The sequence below is a fragment of the Chelonia mydas genome, chromosome 3, assembly GCF_015237465.2.
Source record: "Chelonia mydas isolate rCheMyd1 chromosome 3, rCheMyd1.pri.v2, whole genome shotgun sequence".
NCBI lineage: Eukaryota > Metazoa > Chordata > Testudines > Cheloniidae > Chelonia > Chelonia mydas.
The window spans coordinates 172,307,308-172,327,369 of NC_057851.1; the positions used below are offsets into that span (position 1 = coordinate 172,307,308).

At 42.5% G+C, this 20,062-nt stretch overlaps 1 protein-coding gene across 2 annotated transcripts in view; it reads right to left on the reverse strand.

Annotated features, from left to right (window-relative positions):
- SPTBN1 (spectrin beta, non-erythrocytic 1) overlaps window positions 1-20,062 on the reverse strand; it is a 212,043-nt gene that overhangs the window by 143,429 nt on the left and 48,552 nt on the right. For both annotated transcript variants that reach the window (XM_037895873.2, XM_043543804.1), the window contains exon 2: window positions 6,962-7,158. In XM_037895873.2, the coding sequence (XP_037751801.1) occupies window positions 6,962-7,109 (148 nt within the window). In that variant the 5' untranslated portion in view covers window positions 7,110-7,158. The remainder of the gene's footprint in view (window positions 1-6,961; window positions 7,159-20,062) is intronic.

Here is a 20,062-nt window from a genome sequence, read left to right on the forward strand (position 1 = left end):
CTGAATTATCTCATTAGACTGACCTCCCACTTGGTAAGGCAACTCCCATCTTTTCATGTGCTGTGTATTTATATCTACTACTGTATTTTCTACTCCATGCATCTGATGAAGTGGGTTCTAGCCCACAAAAGCTTATGCCCAAATAAATTCGTTAGTCTCTAAGGTGCCAGAAGGATTCCTCGTTGTTTTTGTTGATACAGACTAACACGGCTACCACGCTGAAACCTATCATTCACGTATCACGTCAGGAAAGAAAAATGTTGCCATCAGGAGATGGCCATATTGAAAAAGGAGCCTGCTCTATAATCTGGTGAACTTCTCTGATCCGGAACATCCAGAAAGAGCCAGTGTTCATCTAAATTCAATTTGCTAGCAGAGGGTGAGGAGCTAGCAGGTGGGTAAAATATTTTCGGAGATAGATGATTTGATTAAAAAACACAAAAGGGAACAGAAGAACTCTTTCTCTGGTGAAGCTCTGTACCAAAGCCCAGTGAAATCAGTGGAAACACTTGCATTGACTTCAGCGGGCACTTGATCGGGTCCTAGAATACCTCTGCTCTTGTTTTCTAGGAACACCTCTGAACCTTGTAGAGTTCATTTAAAGATTCTGAACTGATGTGGGGAGAGAATGGATGATTTGAATATATTTTACTTATCTTTAACTTCTATCATAACAAAGGCCTAGAATTCTCCCCACCATCCCCTCCATGTACCCATCACTGGAGATAGCTAAGACTGGGTGGATAATTAGCAGTTCAAGGTTTAGGCTTAATGGAAGAGGAACAGATCAAAAAACCATCCCATATACTACCCAGATTAATAAGAGAACAGTGAGGATACACAGTCCTAGTCTGATGGAGGATTAATTTATGGCCAAAGTGTTGTCTGTTGGTAACAGTGAATTCTGCTGCATCAAAAGAAGCAAAATTATGTATAAGTATTTTCTTTCAAGAGTGTGGGGTCTTGTTGGCAACAACAATAACGGTTCACATTACTATATGCTTAGTCATAAAGATGAGCTGTTATGGGAGCAGCTGAGGTCCTTCCCTTCTCTCTATCACATCCTGCATTGACGGTGATGACTGGCTCAGCCAAGTAAGTAAATACGTATATTGCCAATGATGCAAAAACACATCTGCCAACAGAGACTAGAGATGAAAAGGAGTTAAATATTTCTGGGATGGTAGTGTCAATACCAATAATTTTATAGATTCATGGATTGCAAGCCCAGAAGGAACCACAATGATTATCTAGTCTGACCAGCTGCACAACACAGCCATAGTATTTTACCCAGCAATTCCTGCATCTAGTCCAATAACTTATGACTGAACTCGTGCATATCTTTCAGAAAAAGAACTAGTCTTCGTTTAAAGACCTCGAGTGATGGTTTAAAGACCTCACATTCCTTATTTGTCTACTCTAATGGTTAACTACCCTCATCCCCTGTTAAAAATTTGAATGTCTGCATGTCTGCCTGGAGAGACTGGAAGAAAGGTCATCCATCAGGCAGAGAAACAGAAAATGTATTTGAAGTGGTGCCTGCAGTATTGGTTCAGACTACAACTAGAACCTTTGATCTGAAATAAAGCTCTGTGATGCCAGTATTTCAAGCAGTGCTGCACCAGCGGAAGGAACAAGCCAAGTCTCTGGCTATGATTACACTACAGCTTAAGTTGACATAAGTTATGTTGCTCAGGGGTGTGAATTAGCCAATCACCTGACCAACATAACTTACGTTGACTTAAGTGCTGGTGTGGACAGTGCTATGTTGGCGGGAGAGCTTCTCCCACCAACACAGCTGCTGCCATTCATTAAGGGTAGATTAACTCAACAGAAGAGCTCTCTCCCATCGGCTTAAGGCGGCTACACAGACAGCATCAGTGCAGCTGTACTGCTATAAACTCTCTCGTGTAGCCATAGCATCTGTGTCACAAGGTGCTCACAATGCCAACAATAAAATGCAAAGTCAACGAGGCAAAAGTGTATAAAAATTATAATAATGGTGAGTAATGCCCATAAAACCCTAATCAATTCCCCTACTAGAGAAGTGAGTATGTTTAAATATAGCTGCATATCAAATCTGCTCTGCTTTGAAACTGTTGTCTCTTATTTAGTCTGAAATCTGAATTATTTAAGTACCTACTTATATATCCTTTAAGTGATTGTTTCATGTTTATTATTTATTACTCAGATAGGGTGTGATCTAGCTGCCATGGAACTCACTGAAACAACTGACTTCAATGGGAGCTATATCAGGTGCCTAATTCCTGCTAGTACTATTTGTAAGAAAAATACCATCAAATCTACTGGATAAAAGTAAAACGCAGAATATTGTATCTTGGTAGTAGTAAAATGCAATTTGTTTCTTATGTAATATCAAACTTTAAAGGTCACAGGGCCTGATTCTGATCTCACACTGGAGTCACTGCTGATTTGAGTCAGTGTCACTTAGATCAGAATCAGGCCCTAATTTTTAAAAAAAAAATAGTTAAAAAAAATCTCACCATTTCAGGGAAGACATTTACCCTATAACTTCAAATTCACACTGGGCAGATGTAATCTGAGAGTGTCAATAAAAAATACAGGTCTTCTGAAAGTAACAAAGTTTAGGATTAAGACCCAGTGCCTCATCCCTTTCATAAGTAGTTCCTCTGAAGTCAACAGGCTAATCACAAGAGTAAGAGCTGCAAGAGCTGGCCTTTATTTAGCTGCATGGACTATTTCATATTCCTGTCACCCAGCTCTAAGCCTGACACTGTATGATCCTTAGAAACATCAAGGTGATATGAGCCCTCAACTCCCACTAACTTCAATAGGTGGACTGAAGGCGCTCAGCACCTTTCAGGATTCGTCCCAGAGTTTGCTCCTAATGAATAAAAGCAGATAGTATCTATACCATGCTAAAGTAAATTTTATAAATAAAATATTTTAAGACATTAGCAATTGTTGTATTTGTAATTGTTCTTCTAATCAAAATTCCAATGACCAGGAACCTCAGCACATTTTGAGCCATTTTTCCTGCTCACAGTATGTCCCACACTACTGAGGCATTTTGTTCAGAGGTCAGGAATGTGGACATGCTACCATGGGATTCAGGAAATCATTTACAGAATGCATAAAAATGTCTTTGCAGTACAGTGCCTCAGAGCTAAGAGGGCATGACATAATATCTTTGCTACTCAAACATACTTGGTTAATGTGCAACCTTTAATATGCAATAATCACATGCCTTTAAACAAAAAAATAAAATAAAGTCAAATACAACTTGCATGATGATCAGAATGCAGTTAGAAAGGAAACTGCATGAATTTTATAAAATTATTTAAATTAATAAAGTTTCTATCTTTGTCAAAACTTACTATTGATAGCGAAAGCCGCAAAATATAGCATTTCTTCATTTAAGGACAGCTTGAGCATTTTAAACCTTGCTAACAGAAGAGACTGTGAAACTGTGAAAGTTATACTGTCCTTCAGGTTCCTTTAGGATCTAGAAATTAATGTTGCTGGCTGTGTTATACATTATTGGACCATGAATCAAAATAATTTGAATATGGAGCCAAAATTTTAAAAAATGTGAAGGTTTCCATCTGATGTATGTAACTGAAGTAGTTTTGATTTCTAGACTTACTTCCATAGCAGACTAGTCAAAACATTGCTTTAAATTTAATCAGAAGTTATATTCTAGCCGAGAAGGGCATGTGCATGATCCACCAGAGACCACCAACCTTGTAAAAAATGTAAATCAAAGTGGCTAAGAGTGACATTTCATAACAGTTTATTCAGAAAGACAATAAGAAAGTTAATGTGAGAATAAGACAGGTACTACTGCACTCTGGATTCTGACTGTGTGCATTTGGATAAACAAACTGATTAACACTGTCATCAGTTACTCCCATGTAAATCTGGAATAACTCCACTATTTCACTGGAGTTACTCTTGTTTAATACTGGTGTAACTGACAAAAGAATTTGGCCTTCTGTTGTCTTGTTTTTTAAGCAATAAGTCCATATTTCCCAAAAATATAATGTCTGTCTTCTGTACACTGGAGATAGGAACTTATTTTGAGTTGCAGGACAAGTTTATACACCCATTAAAGTATTCTGTGAAGAACGGGTACAAACCTTCTGTTTCAACAATGCTATGTGTGAAAAACTGTTTAAAAATATTAAGCATCTATATGTATTTCCAAGACAATGATTAGAAATGTTACATTTTAAAGTATACTTATAACATTCAGCAGACAGCATAATCTAGCCAAATAATCACACTGGTTAAGTCCCTCCTTTTCAAAGAATTCAAATCATTCAGGGGAACTGACTCAGACTGCCTGAGAATTTTCACTTTCAGGCTCTGGAAAAGGAAAGTTAAACCATAGCAAGGTATTTGGGCACGCCCATTGACTACAGTGGGCAATGAATGAGGCAGTTGATATTGTTAAGGTGCATTAAGGAGCCTCTTCCTTTACACTCTTTGTGTGGACATGATAAGGTAGAAAATAGGCCAGAATGGACCAGAAGAGAAGCTACTCACAGCCTGCCATACAGATTCAGATTTATAGCAGACCAACTTCTCTAGCTTATTCCAAGGACAGTACAGTATATGAGCTCTTCAAATTTAGTAGAGTACTAAATTTATCCCGATTAGGCCATCAAGATTGAGGAAATGGGGAAACCATCAAAATATTATTTTCTTTTATCATGAGTGACCAAAAGTACATAATATAAAGCCAGGTTTGGTATCAAGGTGAATAGAAAGCTGGCTAGATCGTTGGGCTCAAGGGGTAGTGATCAATGGCTCGATATCTAGATGGCAGCCGGTATCAAGCGGAGTGCCCCAGGGGTCGGTCCTGGGGCCGGTTATGTTCAACATCTTTATTAATGATCTGGATGATGGGATGGATAATGGGACTCTCAGCAAGTTCGCAGATGACACTAAGCTGAGGGGAGAGGTAGATACACTAGAGGGTAGGGATAGGGCAATTTAGGCAAATTGGAGGACTGGACCAAAAGAAATCTGATGAGGTTCAACAAGGACAAGTGCAAGTCCTGCACTTAGGACCATAGGCACCGACTTCTAATGGTGCCAGTGGGTGACCCACCCCAACTTCACCCCCCCATTCTAACCCCTTCCCCAAAGTCCCCGCCCCAACTCCGCCCCCCCGCCCCATTTGACTCTTTCCCCAAATCCCCGCCCCGGCCCCGCGTCCTCCCCTGAGTGCGCCACGTTCCCACTCTTCCCCCCTCCCTCCTGGAGCTTGCTACAGCTGTTTGGCAGCGGCAAGCGCTGGGAGGTAGGCGGAGGAGCTGGGACGCATCGTGCTCAAGGGAGGAGGTGGAGGCAGAGAAGGAAGTGAGGTGGGTCAGGGAGCATGGCTGCTGGTGGGTGCACAGCACGCACTAATTTTTCCCCGTGGGCGCTCCAGCCCCAGAGCACCCACAGAGTCGGCACCTATGCTTAGGACAGAAGAATCCTATGCACTGCTACAGGCTGGGGACCGACCGGCTAAGCGGCAGTTCTGCAGAAAAGGATCTTGGGATGACAGTGAACGAGAAACTGGATATGAGTAAACAGTGTGCCCTTGTTGTCAAGAAGGCTAACGACATATTGGGCTGCATTAGTAGGAGCATTGCCAGCAGATCAAGGGAAGTGATTATTCCCCTCTATTCGGCACTGGTGAGGCCACATCTGGAGTATTGTGTCCAGTTTTGGGCCCCCCACTACAGAAAGGATGTGGAAAAATTGGAGAGAGTCCAGCGGAGGGCAACAGAAATGATTAGGGGGCTGGGGCACATGATTTACGAGGTAAGGTTGAGGGAACTGGGCTTATTTAGCCTGCAGAAGAGAAGAGTGAGGTGGGATTTGATAGCAGCCTTCATTTACCTGAAGTGGGGTTCCAAAGAAGATGGAGCTAGGCTGTTCTCAGTGGTGGCAGATGATAAAACAAGGAGCAATGGTCTCAAGTTGCAGTTTGGGAGGTTTAGGCTGGATATTAGGAATAACTATTTCACTAGGAGGGTGGTGAAGCACTGGAATGGGTTACCTAGGAAGGTGGTAGAATCTCCATCCTTAGAGGTTTTTAAGGCCCGGGGTGACAACGCCCTGGCTGGGATGATTTAGTTGCGGTTGGTCCTGCTTTGAGCAGGGGGTTGGACTAGATGACCTCCTGAGGTCTCTTCCAATCCTAATCTTCTATGATTCTATCATCTACCACTTTGAAGTCTAAGCCAGTAAATAAAGGGCCAAAACCTGTCTACAACTACTTCCATGCAACACCACTGAAATCAAGCAGCTTAAATGGGTGTAAAATGAGCAGAGAATTTGACCCTCAGTATGTCAGTTATTCAGTCTGAATCTCAATCTCCTACTTCTCAGGCTAGCAGGAGGTTGGAGAGGGGTATTGCTTCCATGGCAACTTTTATGGGCTAATTTGGAGAGGAAACTGTTCTGAAATGGGCCTGGTCAGTGCTTAATTTGTCCCAGGGCTGAGCCCCAGCACCTCCAGGCTTGGCAGTTCATAGAACCGCCACATCTGGGTTTGCTGCATCAGTTATGAATGTAAAAAAATTGCTTGAGCCCCAGCACCTCTTTCATTACAAAATTAAGCACTGAACCTGGTTCATACATGTTAAGGAAGAACTGTAGTCCAAGTGGGAGCCACTGCTGAGGGCATGTCACAAAGGTCCTACACTGGTAGTAGTCTCTTCCCAAGACACTACATATGAAATAAATAAGGTCTTCTACTCAGTTATATTAGCGCTTTGAGTCTTGGGCTCTGGTACTTTCAGGCAGACAATATGTTTTTAACAGGGGCAAATACATGGAAAACTCAAGGAGGAATATTTTAAAAATATTGGAGTGTCACATCAAGCAATAATTCACTTGTATCACATCACATTTCTACTGAATGGAAATCTTTTTTTGTTACCTACTTGCACTGAGTTCTCATCACTTGAATGCTTACCAGCTAGAGCCTTAATACGGGATCGCTCAAACAGTCGTGCAGAACTATTTTCATTGTCCCAGTCATCAACATCCCAGCGGTTATTCACATCACTGTATTGCTGTTGGATTTCAATATTGTCATAGTCTGTCGCTACTGTTGTTGTCATCTTGAACCTTCTTAACCTATCCTTGGCATCAGCTTCTCCTTAAACAGCTCTGTAGAAAGGAAAAAATAATGTGGTCGCTTAAAACTATACACATACATTGAAAAGTCGCAATAAGATTCAAACTCAGGACTTTCAGCTTCAAACTCTTTGGGTTCCACTTGGTAAACTGAAGAAACAGCTCCAATATAATTCAGAAGTCTTAACAGCCTACCATCCTTACTGAAATCCACTGAATAATATTTACTTCCAGTAAAAAAAATAAATAAGGTCATCATGACTCTCAACCAAGGGAATGGAACATGCTAAATGGCACAATAAGACATTTTCATAGTTTTTATTTTCAAAGGGAATTTGTTTGCATTTTACACCTGTGAAACATGACTGTAAAACATGAACTCCAGATGCGTTAGGTACAAAAAACCTAATGTGCAAAAAAAGACCTAGACACATTTCCAAAAAGGTGCAGACTACATGTCAAAAATTAAAAACCAAACTCATGTAAACTCATTAGATGAGTGTTTTGACAAGCAGGAACATTTAATATGAAGATGAAGAAACGTTTCTTTCTGCATATGTAAAGTCTGATCAAATAACTATCACAGAGAATTTACCTGGAATCCTGTCCAGTGACATACAGCACTAACCACCATTTTCTTGTACTTATTTCAGCAACAAAATGGTAGCATACCAGCATTAGGTACTATAAATAATACAGTAGGCTGTTTTCCTGCAATCAGCAGGATGGTATCTAGCACATCTATGCTGTCTTCCATCCAAGGATCTTAAAGCATTTTACAAGCACGACTAAGGATTGCAGTATACTTTTAACACAAGCTCACTGATGCCATCACAGGAACAGTGTAAGGAAGGAATCAGCCCTCCAGAGGCACAAGGGTGGGGGGGATCCCCATTTTCTACTGGTGCTGTACCAACAGCATATTTATTACCCATCTTTTGCCAGTGGCCAGAGTGTTGGGTGGATCGAGCCCAGGCTCTACTCGCTCCCCTGCCCACCTGCTTGGGCTAGAGACCTGAGCATGCAGTAATGGTTTACCCCTGCACACCCAAACCTAAGGCCCAGGGAGACTGTGCAGGGATATAAACAGGTTCTTACTTCTCATTTATGCCCCTCTGTGGATGTGCTGCCTTGCACCTCTGCAGAGATGCGGGTGTAACATCTGCTTTTGATCAGAAAAGTATCGTACTTTGCTAGAGAAAAGTATATCAATTACAAACGAACTGTGCATACGTGGACTGAATATTTCTAATGAACTGGGCCCAAAATATTTGCTGTAAACCTTTAAATAATTATGTAAAAGATGAAAAGTAAATATAAAATCCAGTGCACCATTTCCTTTCATAAAGGAACGACACTGATAAAAATTATACTCATAAAAATATGAAAAAGAGGGTCAGGGCATGGGGAAATCCAATATGTACTACACAGGAATAGAAAACGTCAACACATTTTTAAAAAATCTAATTTAATTGATATATATGATTCCCCTCCCCTCCACAAATTCTATAATACAAGACAGGTCATTACAACAATACAGAATTACATAACAAACTGATTTTGGACTGAGGCCTGCAGTCCTTTCTCAGGCATTGCATATTAACTTCAATAAGCTTTAGTAAGGACAGCAGGATCAGGCCCAATATTTTAACACCCAAGACCTGACTATGACATACAGTAGTTACATATCTTACATTTTTTAAAGCTTATCATGCCATAACAAAAGCAACATTAGGCATCTGGATGTTTATATGATGATTTAGCTCTACAGAGAAATATGACAAAGTAGAGTTTGACTGTCATTACTACTAAATCATTATCACACAATAAAGGGTCCCAAACAGCATAGTGGTCATTAATGAAGTACTTAACACCTACAGCCAATGGCCAGTACAGCAAACAAAAACTCCTTGAGCAATCGAATAGGGAATCAGAAGCAACTCCAGACAGGGTCTCTGGATTTGGCCTAGCTATCTGGTGCCACCTACTGACAAATGAAAATGGAATACAATGGCACAGCAACCACAGCAAAGCACTCTTATTACCCTGCCTTGAGTTCATGTTACAAAACCTATTGCTATATATATTTTAAAGGATATATGAATGGTTTTACTGAGTCCAGGTTCATTCCATCAGCATTTTACATGTTGCAGCTGACAAAAAAAATCCATCTCATGGAAACACAAATTGAACTTTACTGTTCTCTGAATGAGATGTGCTTGCTTTCCAGCCAAATATCCTAGAATAAAAAGTGTGGTTAATTTCCCCACACCAACCCCTGGAGATTTCCACCAAAGGGGATTGCAACAATCCCCTTATTTTACACAGAGATAGCTAGTGGTTATATAAGATACTGTTACTGGAACTTTTGTGAGCTATGTGCCCTTTACAAAAGGTGGGAAGGAATCAGTTCTGTTATTTTAAGATGCCAACAGATGAAAGAATATGAAACAAGCTGTTCTGGGAAGGCCTTTAAAAAAATCATGCTCCCTCATTTATGGCATTTTACCTTTTGGGGATGACATTTTTCCAGTAGAAAACTCTGAAAATAGATAGTTTTCAGCCTGAGAAACTTAAAGCTGTTTCTGCCCACGTCAATAAACAGACACAGAAAAAGGGTGAAAAAAGCCTGATTAGGCCTCACACTACATGGTAGGAACATTTCTGCAGTAGCACTAGGGGACTGATTCTCATCTCACTTAGGTAGGCTCTGGATCAGGCTTTAAGTTTACAAAAAGACTCCACTGACTTCCACATGCTTTTGATCAGGCCTGTACACTGGCATAAATCAGGAATAACTCCACTGAAGTCAATGGAATTACACGCATGTAAAACAAGCATAACTGTGACCAGAATCAGGCTCCATATCTTTTATACAGCATCAAATTAGACCAGTCTTAACTGCAAAATCACAGATGTCTTTGATATGAAATGTGTAGTGCAACTTACAGCATTCCATCTGATCCACTAAGAATGACTCTTTCCACAAGTACCCCTTTTCTTTCCCCTGAAGTTTCAAATGTACTTTTTGAAAAGAAGCAATTCAGAATGGAAAAATAAAATTAGTGAACCTTAAGGACAAAACCCGGTTACGGACTAATTTCCCATAGGTTCCATAGGCCACTGAATTCATCTATTTCTATATCATCTATATCTACAGATGTGTTTTCCAAACAGCTGTGACTCTCCTATTCCCTTATTCTCCTTTCTAATTCCGTGCGCCCAATCCATCCCTGGTAAAGATGCACTTGGTCATTATTTCAGACCTGATTGACTGGACAATCTGCATTTTCCTGATGCTCCAAGAAGATTGTTGTAGAAAATAGGCATTTCTAAAAGAAGTGCTTATGTCTGGAATGTAGACTGAGTACCTGCTTGAATACTGAGGACAGGCAGACCAGCTGGTAGAGGAGAGAGACTGCAGAGAAAAAAATAACTGCTTTGCAGGAAAGCACTCTGGTACTATGGTGAAGACAATTTTAAAGGAAAATTTCAGTGCAATATGAAATCGTTTCCCTCATTTGCTCTGACATAAGCCATGAATAAATTGTAATTATTTCTTTTAAATGCCTTGCACTGAAGTTTTAAAATATGAAATAATGAAGCAGAAGGCGGCCATACTGTCAGCCTAATCATATGTATCAAGACAGGAAGGTCAGAGGTGCAGCCAGACACCCAGGGAAACAGACATTGTAGAGATCAAAGCCGCAACTAGAAGTTTCCACAGTTCTTTCTCGAGAATTTCTGTATATTTTTCAGGATATTCACTCTAAACAAATCCACAAAAATCCTTCAGAAAAAAATATAGAACCTACCTAAACAGTATTGCCAACTTCAAGAGATCAAAAATTATGAGTCAGACTCCAAGAAATCATGAAATTGGCCCCAAAATCATGCCTTTTTTTAAAAAAAGAGTACATATGTTTTTTTGATCAGTTTCTTGATTTTTGAACTCCCCCGTCCATCCCCAGGGTGTGTGCATGTGACAATTAGCATTGCCCACTCTCACACAACTACTGGATATAGATTTGCCAACTTTCTGATTGCCGAAAACCAAACACCCTTGCCCTGCCCCTTCCCCAAGGCCCACCCTACCCCGCCCCTTCTTTGAGGCCCCGCCACCACTCATTCCATCCCCCTCCTTTCATCGCTCACTCACTCGCTCATTTTCACCGGGCTGAGGCAGGAGGTTGGGGTGCGGGAGAGGTGAGGGCTCTGGCTGGGGGTGCGGGCTTTGGGGTGGGGCCAGGGATGAGGAGTTTGGGATGTGGGAGGGGGCTCCGAGCTGGGGCAGGGGGTTGGAGTGGAGGGGGGTGAGGGCTGCAGCTGGGGGTGCAGGCTCCAGGGTGGGGCCAGAAATGAGGAGTTCAGGGTTCGGGAGGGGGCTCCAGGCTGGGCCAGGGTGTTGGGATGCACGGGGTGTGAGGGCTCTGGCCGGGGTGCATGCTCTGAGTGGGGCCGGGGATGAGGGTTTGGGGTGAAGGAGGTTGCTCAGGGTGCTCGGGGTTCGGGCAGGGGGTTGGAGTGCGGGATGGGGCAAGGGGTGCAGTCTCCAGGCAGTGCTTACCTCAGGTGGCTCCCAGCATAGGCACCGACTCTGTGGGTGCTCCGGGGCTGAGGCCCCTAGGAGCAGGGGCAGCCAGGCGGCTCCACGCGACACTCCCACCCATAGGTGCTGCCCCTGCAGCTCCCACTGGCAGCGTTCCTGGCCAATGGGAGCTGCAGAAGCGGAGCCCGTGGGTGGGGGCAGCATGCGGAGCCACCTGGCCACCCTTGTCCCTAGGGGCCTCAGGGACATGCCGGCCGCTTCCGGGAGCCATAGGCGCCGACTTCCCCTCTTTCCCGTGGGTGCTCGACCCCCCTCTGACCCCAGGCCCACTCCCACTCCACTCCTTCCACGAGGCCCCACCCCTGCCACACCTCTTCCCACCCCTTCCCCACCCCCACCCCCATTCCAACCCCTTCCGCAAAGTCCCCACCCCAACTCTGTCCCCTCCCTGCCAATATTCCAACTCCTTCCCCGGGTCCCTTTTCAAGTGGGCATTCTGGTCAAAAACCAAACACCTGGCAACCTAACTGGATAAGGTGATTTTGGCCCCTGCTGTAGGAGCTCTCACCCCCTCCTGTGCCCATCTCTGGCCCAGCAATTATGCCTGTCTCCCAGTCCCCTGCATCAGTTCTGTCCCCACCCAACCCCCTCTTAGTTCAGTCCCCATCATCACCACCCCATCAGTTCAGCCCCCCTACCCCATCAACCCCCACTGTCGTCAGTTGACCCTCCCAGCACTCACCCCGTTTGCTCAGAACCCACCATCAATACAGCCCCGCCACCCCACCAGGTCTCATCCTTCTCACTTCTGCCTCCCTGCAGCCCCCAGCCTCACCTCTGCTCCTAAGGATTCTTCAGCTTCCCCAGGACTGGTGGGGGTGCTCCTAAATCCCAGGCTGGCAGGGGAGTCGCGCCTGGAGCTGACAGTTGGAGCCTCGACCACATCCGGGGTGGCTGACAGGATTTCTTAGTAAAATTAAGCCTCACTTTTAGAGCTCTCATATTTTTTCCCCAGTTGATTCAATTGCTTGTTTGAGATTTGGCCCTTCCCTAGAGCCAAGAAAATCCGTGGCTATCTGCAGACCATTCTTGCGGATAGCAGATTGGCTGCAGATACAACCGCGCAAGGCTCTACTGACCAGCGGTGCCTGCCCCGCGGCATGCAGCTCAGGTATCTCTCTCTGCGCGACTCTCGCCTGAGGCACTGGCCCCCCCACCCCCGCAGTTCCCATTGGAGCCAGTGCTCGGGGCAGCGCGCGGAGCTACGTGGCCCCCCTGCCTAGAAGCTAGACCCACTGCCGGCCGCTTCCAGGGCACAGCGCGGTTTCCGAACAGGTAGGCACTAGCCTGCCTTAGCTGGGCAGCACCACTGAGAGGACTTTTAATGTCCCAGTCGGCAGTGCTGACCAGAGCAAGGCGACCCAGTGCCTTACAAGCTGTGACCCAGTAGTGGGTCGTGACCACAGTTTGAAAAACACTGCACTAGGGGCTCTGGGGGAGCAAAAGGAAGGTCAATATGAGAGTCAGGTGAAGTTTTCAGGTTTCCTATTCTGGAAAAGGAATCCCTGTAGCTCTCCTGAGCTAAAATCTTAAGTCGTGTTCCTAAATTATGCGTGTCCCTATTCAAAAACTGGACACAAAGTATCTGTAAGCCAAATAAATATAACATGGGGAAAAAATGTTTGACAATACTTTTACAGTTGCAAAAGTATCTGTTATGGATCAGAGGGGTAACCATGTTAGCTGTATCCAAAAAACAACGAGGAGTCTGGTGGTACCTTAAAGACTAACAGATTTATTTGGGCATAAGCTTTCGTGGGTAAAAAACCCACTTCTTCAGATGCACGGAGAAGAGATTTTTTTTTTACCCACGAAAGCTTATGCCCAAATAAAAGCATCTGTGATCACCATTAATTACTTAAAGCATGATCTATTGTCAATAATATTCTCCAAACACATCACAGATGCATGTTGAAAAGACTTAAATATGTCTTTCAGTGACAGCATGTTACTTTCACTGAAGTTCTGCTCAATAATTGTATTTGCTCATTTATCTGCTGCTTGATGATTTCAGCAAGATCTTTGTGAGTGCAGAGTTGCTCTACTGAACTATATAGTCAGCACAAAGCAGGAGACACTCGTTTTGTTTATCATTAGCTTACTCTTGCATTCTCCAGTCATGTGTAAAGTGCCTGGTAAAACACTTGCAAGAAATACACTATATAATATATGGCACATACTAAAAAGTATTTTTGACAGAGGGAAGATTTAGCTCAAAAATGCAACTTACTTGACTTAAAATATCCTGTCTTTAAGCTGAAATACCAATTTAACAATGCAACAGACTTTATGTATTGAATAGAAAATCAAGTTTAGCTGTCATACACTGTGAGTAGCCAAATACACAGAATTCTAAGGGTATAGTGCTTCCACACTAACAAAACATGATAGAAGTACGTACTTTGAAAACAAGACTTAAAGATCCTACATCTATGTTTCTTTGCTATGGAATTTCAGAATTTCTTTTCACACTTATGCTATTTGCCGTGTGTACATTGGAAAGTAAATAACTTAGAGGCAGACTGTACCTGGCCCACACAAAGGTTTAGGAAATGGAAGGCTTTTTTTCCCTCCTTGTGCGTTCCATATTCCCATGTCGAGGCCTTGCACACAAAAGCTTTAGAGACAAAGTAGGAGAACCAAGGATGAAATCCTAGCCCCACTAAAACCAGTGGAGTACAGTAACTCCCCACTTACCGTCCTCTCGCTTAACGTTGTTTCGATGTTACGTCCCTGCTCCATTAAAGAACATGCTCGTTTAAAGCTGTGCAATGCTCTGCTATAATGCCATTTGGCGGCCTGCTTTATCCATGGCTGGCAGCCCCCCTACGCGCCCCCCACCAGTGCCTCCTGCCTGCTGGCACACCCTGCGGATCAGTGCCTTCCCCCTGCTCCCCCCCACCTCCTGCCCACACAATCAGCGGTCTTGTGGTGGTCAGGAGGCAGGGGAAGGAGTGGGGAGGCTGCGCGCCACATCCTTGCTCCTCCCCCCAGCCGCCTGAATGCTGCAAACCAGCTGATTGCTGCGGGCAATTTCCCTGAAACCTAATCCCCCCACCCCCATTTACATTAATTCTTATGGGGAAATTGGATTCACTTCACATCGTTTCGCTTAAAGTCGCATTTTTCAGGAACATCACTACAACGTTAAGTGAGGAGTTACTGTATTGCCATTGCCTTCAGTGGGGTAAGGATTTCACCGCAAGTATTCAATCTCATGCCTTTTAGCAGTTACATTAGCAACTTATTGATCCACAATGGCCAAACTGGAATCGTAACTGTACGTGCAGTATACATAAAGGATTTTCAATTCAGCCTTCTGCAGGAATTTTGGGGACACGTTTTAAACGAGAAATCCTTCCCATTCTTCAGTAATGAAAACTTATGGTGCATGTATCCGCTAGTATCTTAGCTGATGATGAAATGTATCAATTAAGAAGAATTAACAAAACCAGACATTTTCATTTGCCCCATATTAAAATTACAAGAAAAAACATTTACACATGAGGGTTGGAGAATGAAATCAAGTTTTATTTAAATTATAAACTAATTTCATTTATAAAATGTATACTCTACTGTGCATTTAAACATTCACACACATGTATACTGTATTTCTTACACCAAAGCAAGACCCGACTGCACCACAGATACAAAGGAAAATGGTGTCTCTACAAATGTCTGACTCCATAACTAAAATCAACATGATGGTTAACTACGTAAATGTCACAGAGCTGGTAACAGTACCCAGAATACACAGTGGAGGCCTTAAATATGGAGCCCTGCTCGTGATTTGCAACCAATAGTTTTGTATATTCATCAGCTAAAGCCTTAGTTGATGATCCAATGTAACACTGTGGTGTCTACTCCAGCATTCACATAATTACCAGATCAAGCCCTTTAATTTCAAAGCATTCTTTAAAAGACGTTGTATAAAAAGAGTTTGTCTTTTCTTGATATTATCTGCAAAAAGATTAAGCGGTTTATAAAAGAGAATCAACTACCAGACAGCATTTCTCTCACACAGCTTCCAAAGGCAAATTCCAAGGGGCAGAACCTTTGTATTTACTCCCATAAATATACTGGATTCTGATGCATTTATTTATCAGATAACAAAAAATAAACAATTTTATTCAGATCATTTGAAGAAAGAATTAATTTTAAAAGAAACTCATTGATTACTCACTGTGAATTACACTATTGTGTTTAATAGGATAAGATTACAGTTATAATAATTCTGTCATAACCACATCCGGATTTACTTCCTAATACTTGAATTTATTATGACTCAATAAATTTTACCTTATTTTAACTTTAAAGAGTTATTATTCCTATGTAAAATGTCGTAAACTATATAGTCAGTTTCAAGTTACTCTTATTCCCCAAGGATTATCAATAGATTTGGATTTAACTAGTTATCTTTTGAAGAACCATCTCAAATGATCTCATTACTTATGTAAATTATCTATTCTCTGATTAACACACTGCTCACCCTATTTTATTTGCCTGACATTCTTACACTAAACTATGTAGGATTGGATGGCTCAGAGGGCTGGAAATGAGATACAAAAACTTCCACCTCTAGGTTATCAGAATAAATCTGGCCAAAGTTGACTGTGACCAAAAACTGTTATCATACATCTGGTGGTCTCCATCCATTTCCTAAATGTCAGATGTATATGTCACAGCAACCAATATCACAACTGGTATTCTTGCTGGCAGCCTCCCCAGATAGGCCAAGGGCTGAATATGTCTAGAGACTGAACTATCCTCTCATCCTTATGGGATGTCCATCTAGGATGGCAGGAAGAAGCTTGCACTTATCTTGCCCATACTGTTCCTCTTGTGTTGATGAACACAGGAAGTCAGCCTCTGTGGTTGTCAGTCTGGTTCTTAACAATAAATTCACTTTACCATTTTTAATTTTTTTTTTTTAAAAAGAATAGTTGAATAGCAATTAGACTTTATATTTATACTGAGTAATATTCAGCTCCCTTCATCCAAGAACAACAAAACATATGTTGGATTTGTTTCTACAACTTGGCACTCTCACAGACTGGCTTCTACTTCTGCAAGATACATATAAGCTGACTGATCCCAAATGATTTAGAAACACCTTAGGAGAAAGTTGAGGCTGTAAAAAGATCTACATTAATTTAAAAAAATTATTATTAAAATTGCTACAGTTAATTTTAAAAAAATGAACATTTAGGGCCACAACCTGACAGTAAGATAACTACACGCTAACATATGCACCTGAAAAACTGGAGACCTTAAAAACCAAGCCTAAAAAATCTGAAAAGATTCACTTACATTTCCAACATCATCTTTAACTTGATTTCCTTACTCTGACAAATGCAACATTTAATTCTGAACGGACCAGTAACAGTCCTGTCCACTTATCCCGTCCAAAAAAAAAATTAATAGTGACCTGTAAACTGTGAATGCATTCTTAACTGGAGATAAGAATCCTTACTGCCCCGATGGTGTAGTCTGGATACCACCACATCTCAAATACCTACCTCCACTTATGGTCCACATTATACCCTTCATATACAAGACCCCGTCTTTATTCACTACCCTCCATGAGATGGACACTCCACTCTACTCCATTTACCTTTCTAGCATTATCAGAAACCACATGATTTAGGTACAGACCAGATATCAAACTATGCACCACAAACACTTAACTAATGTACACATTTGCAAAATAGGACTGAAATCCCCTTCTTCCAGTTACATGCTGGAAGGGTGTGTATGGGCCATAAAATTACAAACATATGTTCCCATATAAGTAATCTGCATGCCAGGGCTCAAAACACAAACATCTGAAAGCCAGGTAATTCGAGTCACGGCTCCTCAGAAAATCTTCACTTTGTTCTGTAGCCCCAAGAAATGACCATAGTACATTAGGTACTTTAGCCCATCAGTTTCAGTTTTTGTAGCACCGAGACACCTATAGTCAATTTGTGCTGCGCATGAGGCAAAGGTTCCAAGTTTCATAGCAAATACTTAAAACTAATCATACAACCTTCCAAACTTAGAGCACAGAGGCTCTAGTCGTCATTGAGGACAACGTCATAAAACAAATCTGGAGACTACTCAGTTTTTCACAGATTCATGGATTTTAAGGCCAGAAGGGACCATTAGATCATCTAGTTTGACCTCCTGTATAACACAGGCCGTAGAATTTCATCCAGTTGTCCCTGGGTTAGTCATCCATCACTCAGCCAAAAGTCCTACTGACTTCAGTGAGCTGCATGTAACTGGAAGAAGTTGAGTAAGGACTTCAGGATTTTGTCCTGGAGGTTCTAGAACAAGCCATTTGAGATATGGAGCCACATTCTCAAGTGGTGTGAATTGGCATAGCTCCACTGAGATGAGTAGCTGGCCAATTATATCCTAAAGAATGCATGAAGATTTTTCCAACAACAGAAGCTTATCAGTTTTCAAACTCTCATATCTACAAGACAACTTTTCCAAGTAACCTCACCTTTTAAGAAATCCTCTCAAGCTAGGAAAACCAGTAGGGAGAAATTTTAGGTGAAAAGTAGCCTTTTTTGGGGGGGGGGGGGAGGGGGGGGGAGTGGGAGGGAAGAAGAGAGGAAGTTAATCAGGGTTGAGGACAAAAATCAGGCTCAGAACCTAAGCATGGTTCTACACAGCCCCAAAACACTAACCACATTTTTAAAAAATAAAGTAAAATAATTTAAAAGTAAAATACTGTTTGCCTAACTGCTCGCTGCAGCAAGATACAGAAAGCTGTGGAAGTCACCCATTTAATGCATTTCTAGTGAGCCATGTTCTTCCATCTCTGCACAGAAAATGAACATCTACAGGGATCACAGCAAAGGCTTCATTTCTCAGCTGTACAGTTTGCACCAAATGCTGACACATGCATGAATGCACACAGACTGCACAAGAAATATGTAATTAAGGCCATTTCATAATGCTCTCACTTGAGTAGGGCTGGAAGAATATTAAGTCCTTATTATGATTTTTAAGCAAAATTCAGAATATGCAACATCTTTTCCAACATTTATCTGTTATGGTTTTTTTAAATAGTCACTGTCAGTGTGGGGGCATCCAAAGCTACCAAGCCCAACCACCAAATGTAGGATGGGGGAGCATCCACATGTGGACAGCCCCAAATAATCAATATGGAGCCACAGACCTAAGGTTGTATATGGGGCTGTTAACCTCATTGTCACGTTCTGGGGTGCAATCCAGACTGGTGAGGGGTTGTGTCACTGCCTGTCTTGTAACCCGAGTGCCTCAAAATGCTCTGTTGCTGTGGTTTTCTCGTCTGGATGCTGGAAGGTGAAAACTGGAAAGGCACAATATATGGCTGTCAAGGTCCCCCCAAAGCAACCATCAGAGTAGATGGAGAAACACTAGAAGTAAATCATTTTACCTAGCTATGGAATGAGATAAGCAATGATGGTGATAACATGCTTGATGTCACACAATGAATATCAAAATCAGCAAACAACTTTCCAAATCTTTTCAAGTTTATGAAAAGTGGCATGATTGGCACTAACACAAAAATATGAATTTTTACCACCAGCATAATGTCTGTCCTCCTTTATGGAGCAACTGTGGATATCTACAACAGAAACTGATAAGAAGATCAGCTCATTCCAAAGTAAATGCCTGCAGATCTTCGGAATTCACTGGAAAGAGTTTCTTGCAAAAACAGAAATTCTAAGTAGACCAAATCACCTGAAGCATCAAACATGGTAAGATGATGATGATGGGCATACTTAGGACATGCTTTAAGGATGCTACCAACAGAAATCTCACAGCAAGTGATAATATGAACACCACCTGGAAAGAAAAAAAGAGGGTGATCTAGAGCAGTGGTTCTCAATCAGGGGGCCGGGGTCCACTGGGGGGCCCCAAGCAGGTTTCAGGGGGTCCGCCAAGCACGGCCAGCATTAGACTTGCTGTGGCCCAGGGCAGAAAGCCAAAGCTTCACTGCATGGGGCTGAAGCCTGGGGTTCCAAGCCCCACCACCCAGGGCTGAAGCCGAAGCCTGAGCAACTTAGCTTCACAGGGCCCTCTGTAGCGCGGGGCCCCGGGCAATTGCCCAAAGGTGGTCCTGCCTTTTATATGCAAAAAACAGTTGTTGTGGGGCACAGCTGGGCCATGGAAATTTTAGAGCATGTGTGTGTGTGTGGGGGGGGGGAACAAGAAAGAAAAAGGTTGAGAATCCCTGATCTAGAGAAACATTGCACAGATTAGAGAAAGAAGCGTCATCTTTCCGCACCCTCAGGTGTACACGGCATCCACCAGTTTCCACCATTTATTTCTGAACAGACCAGCACAAGA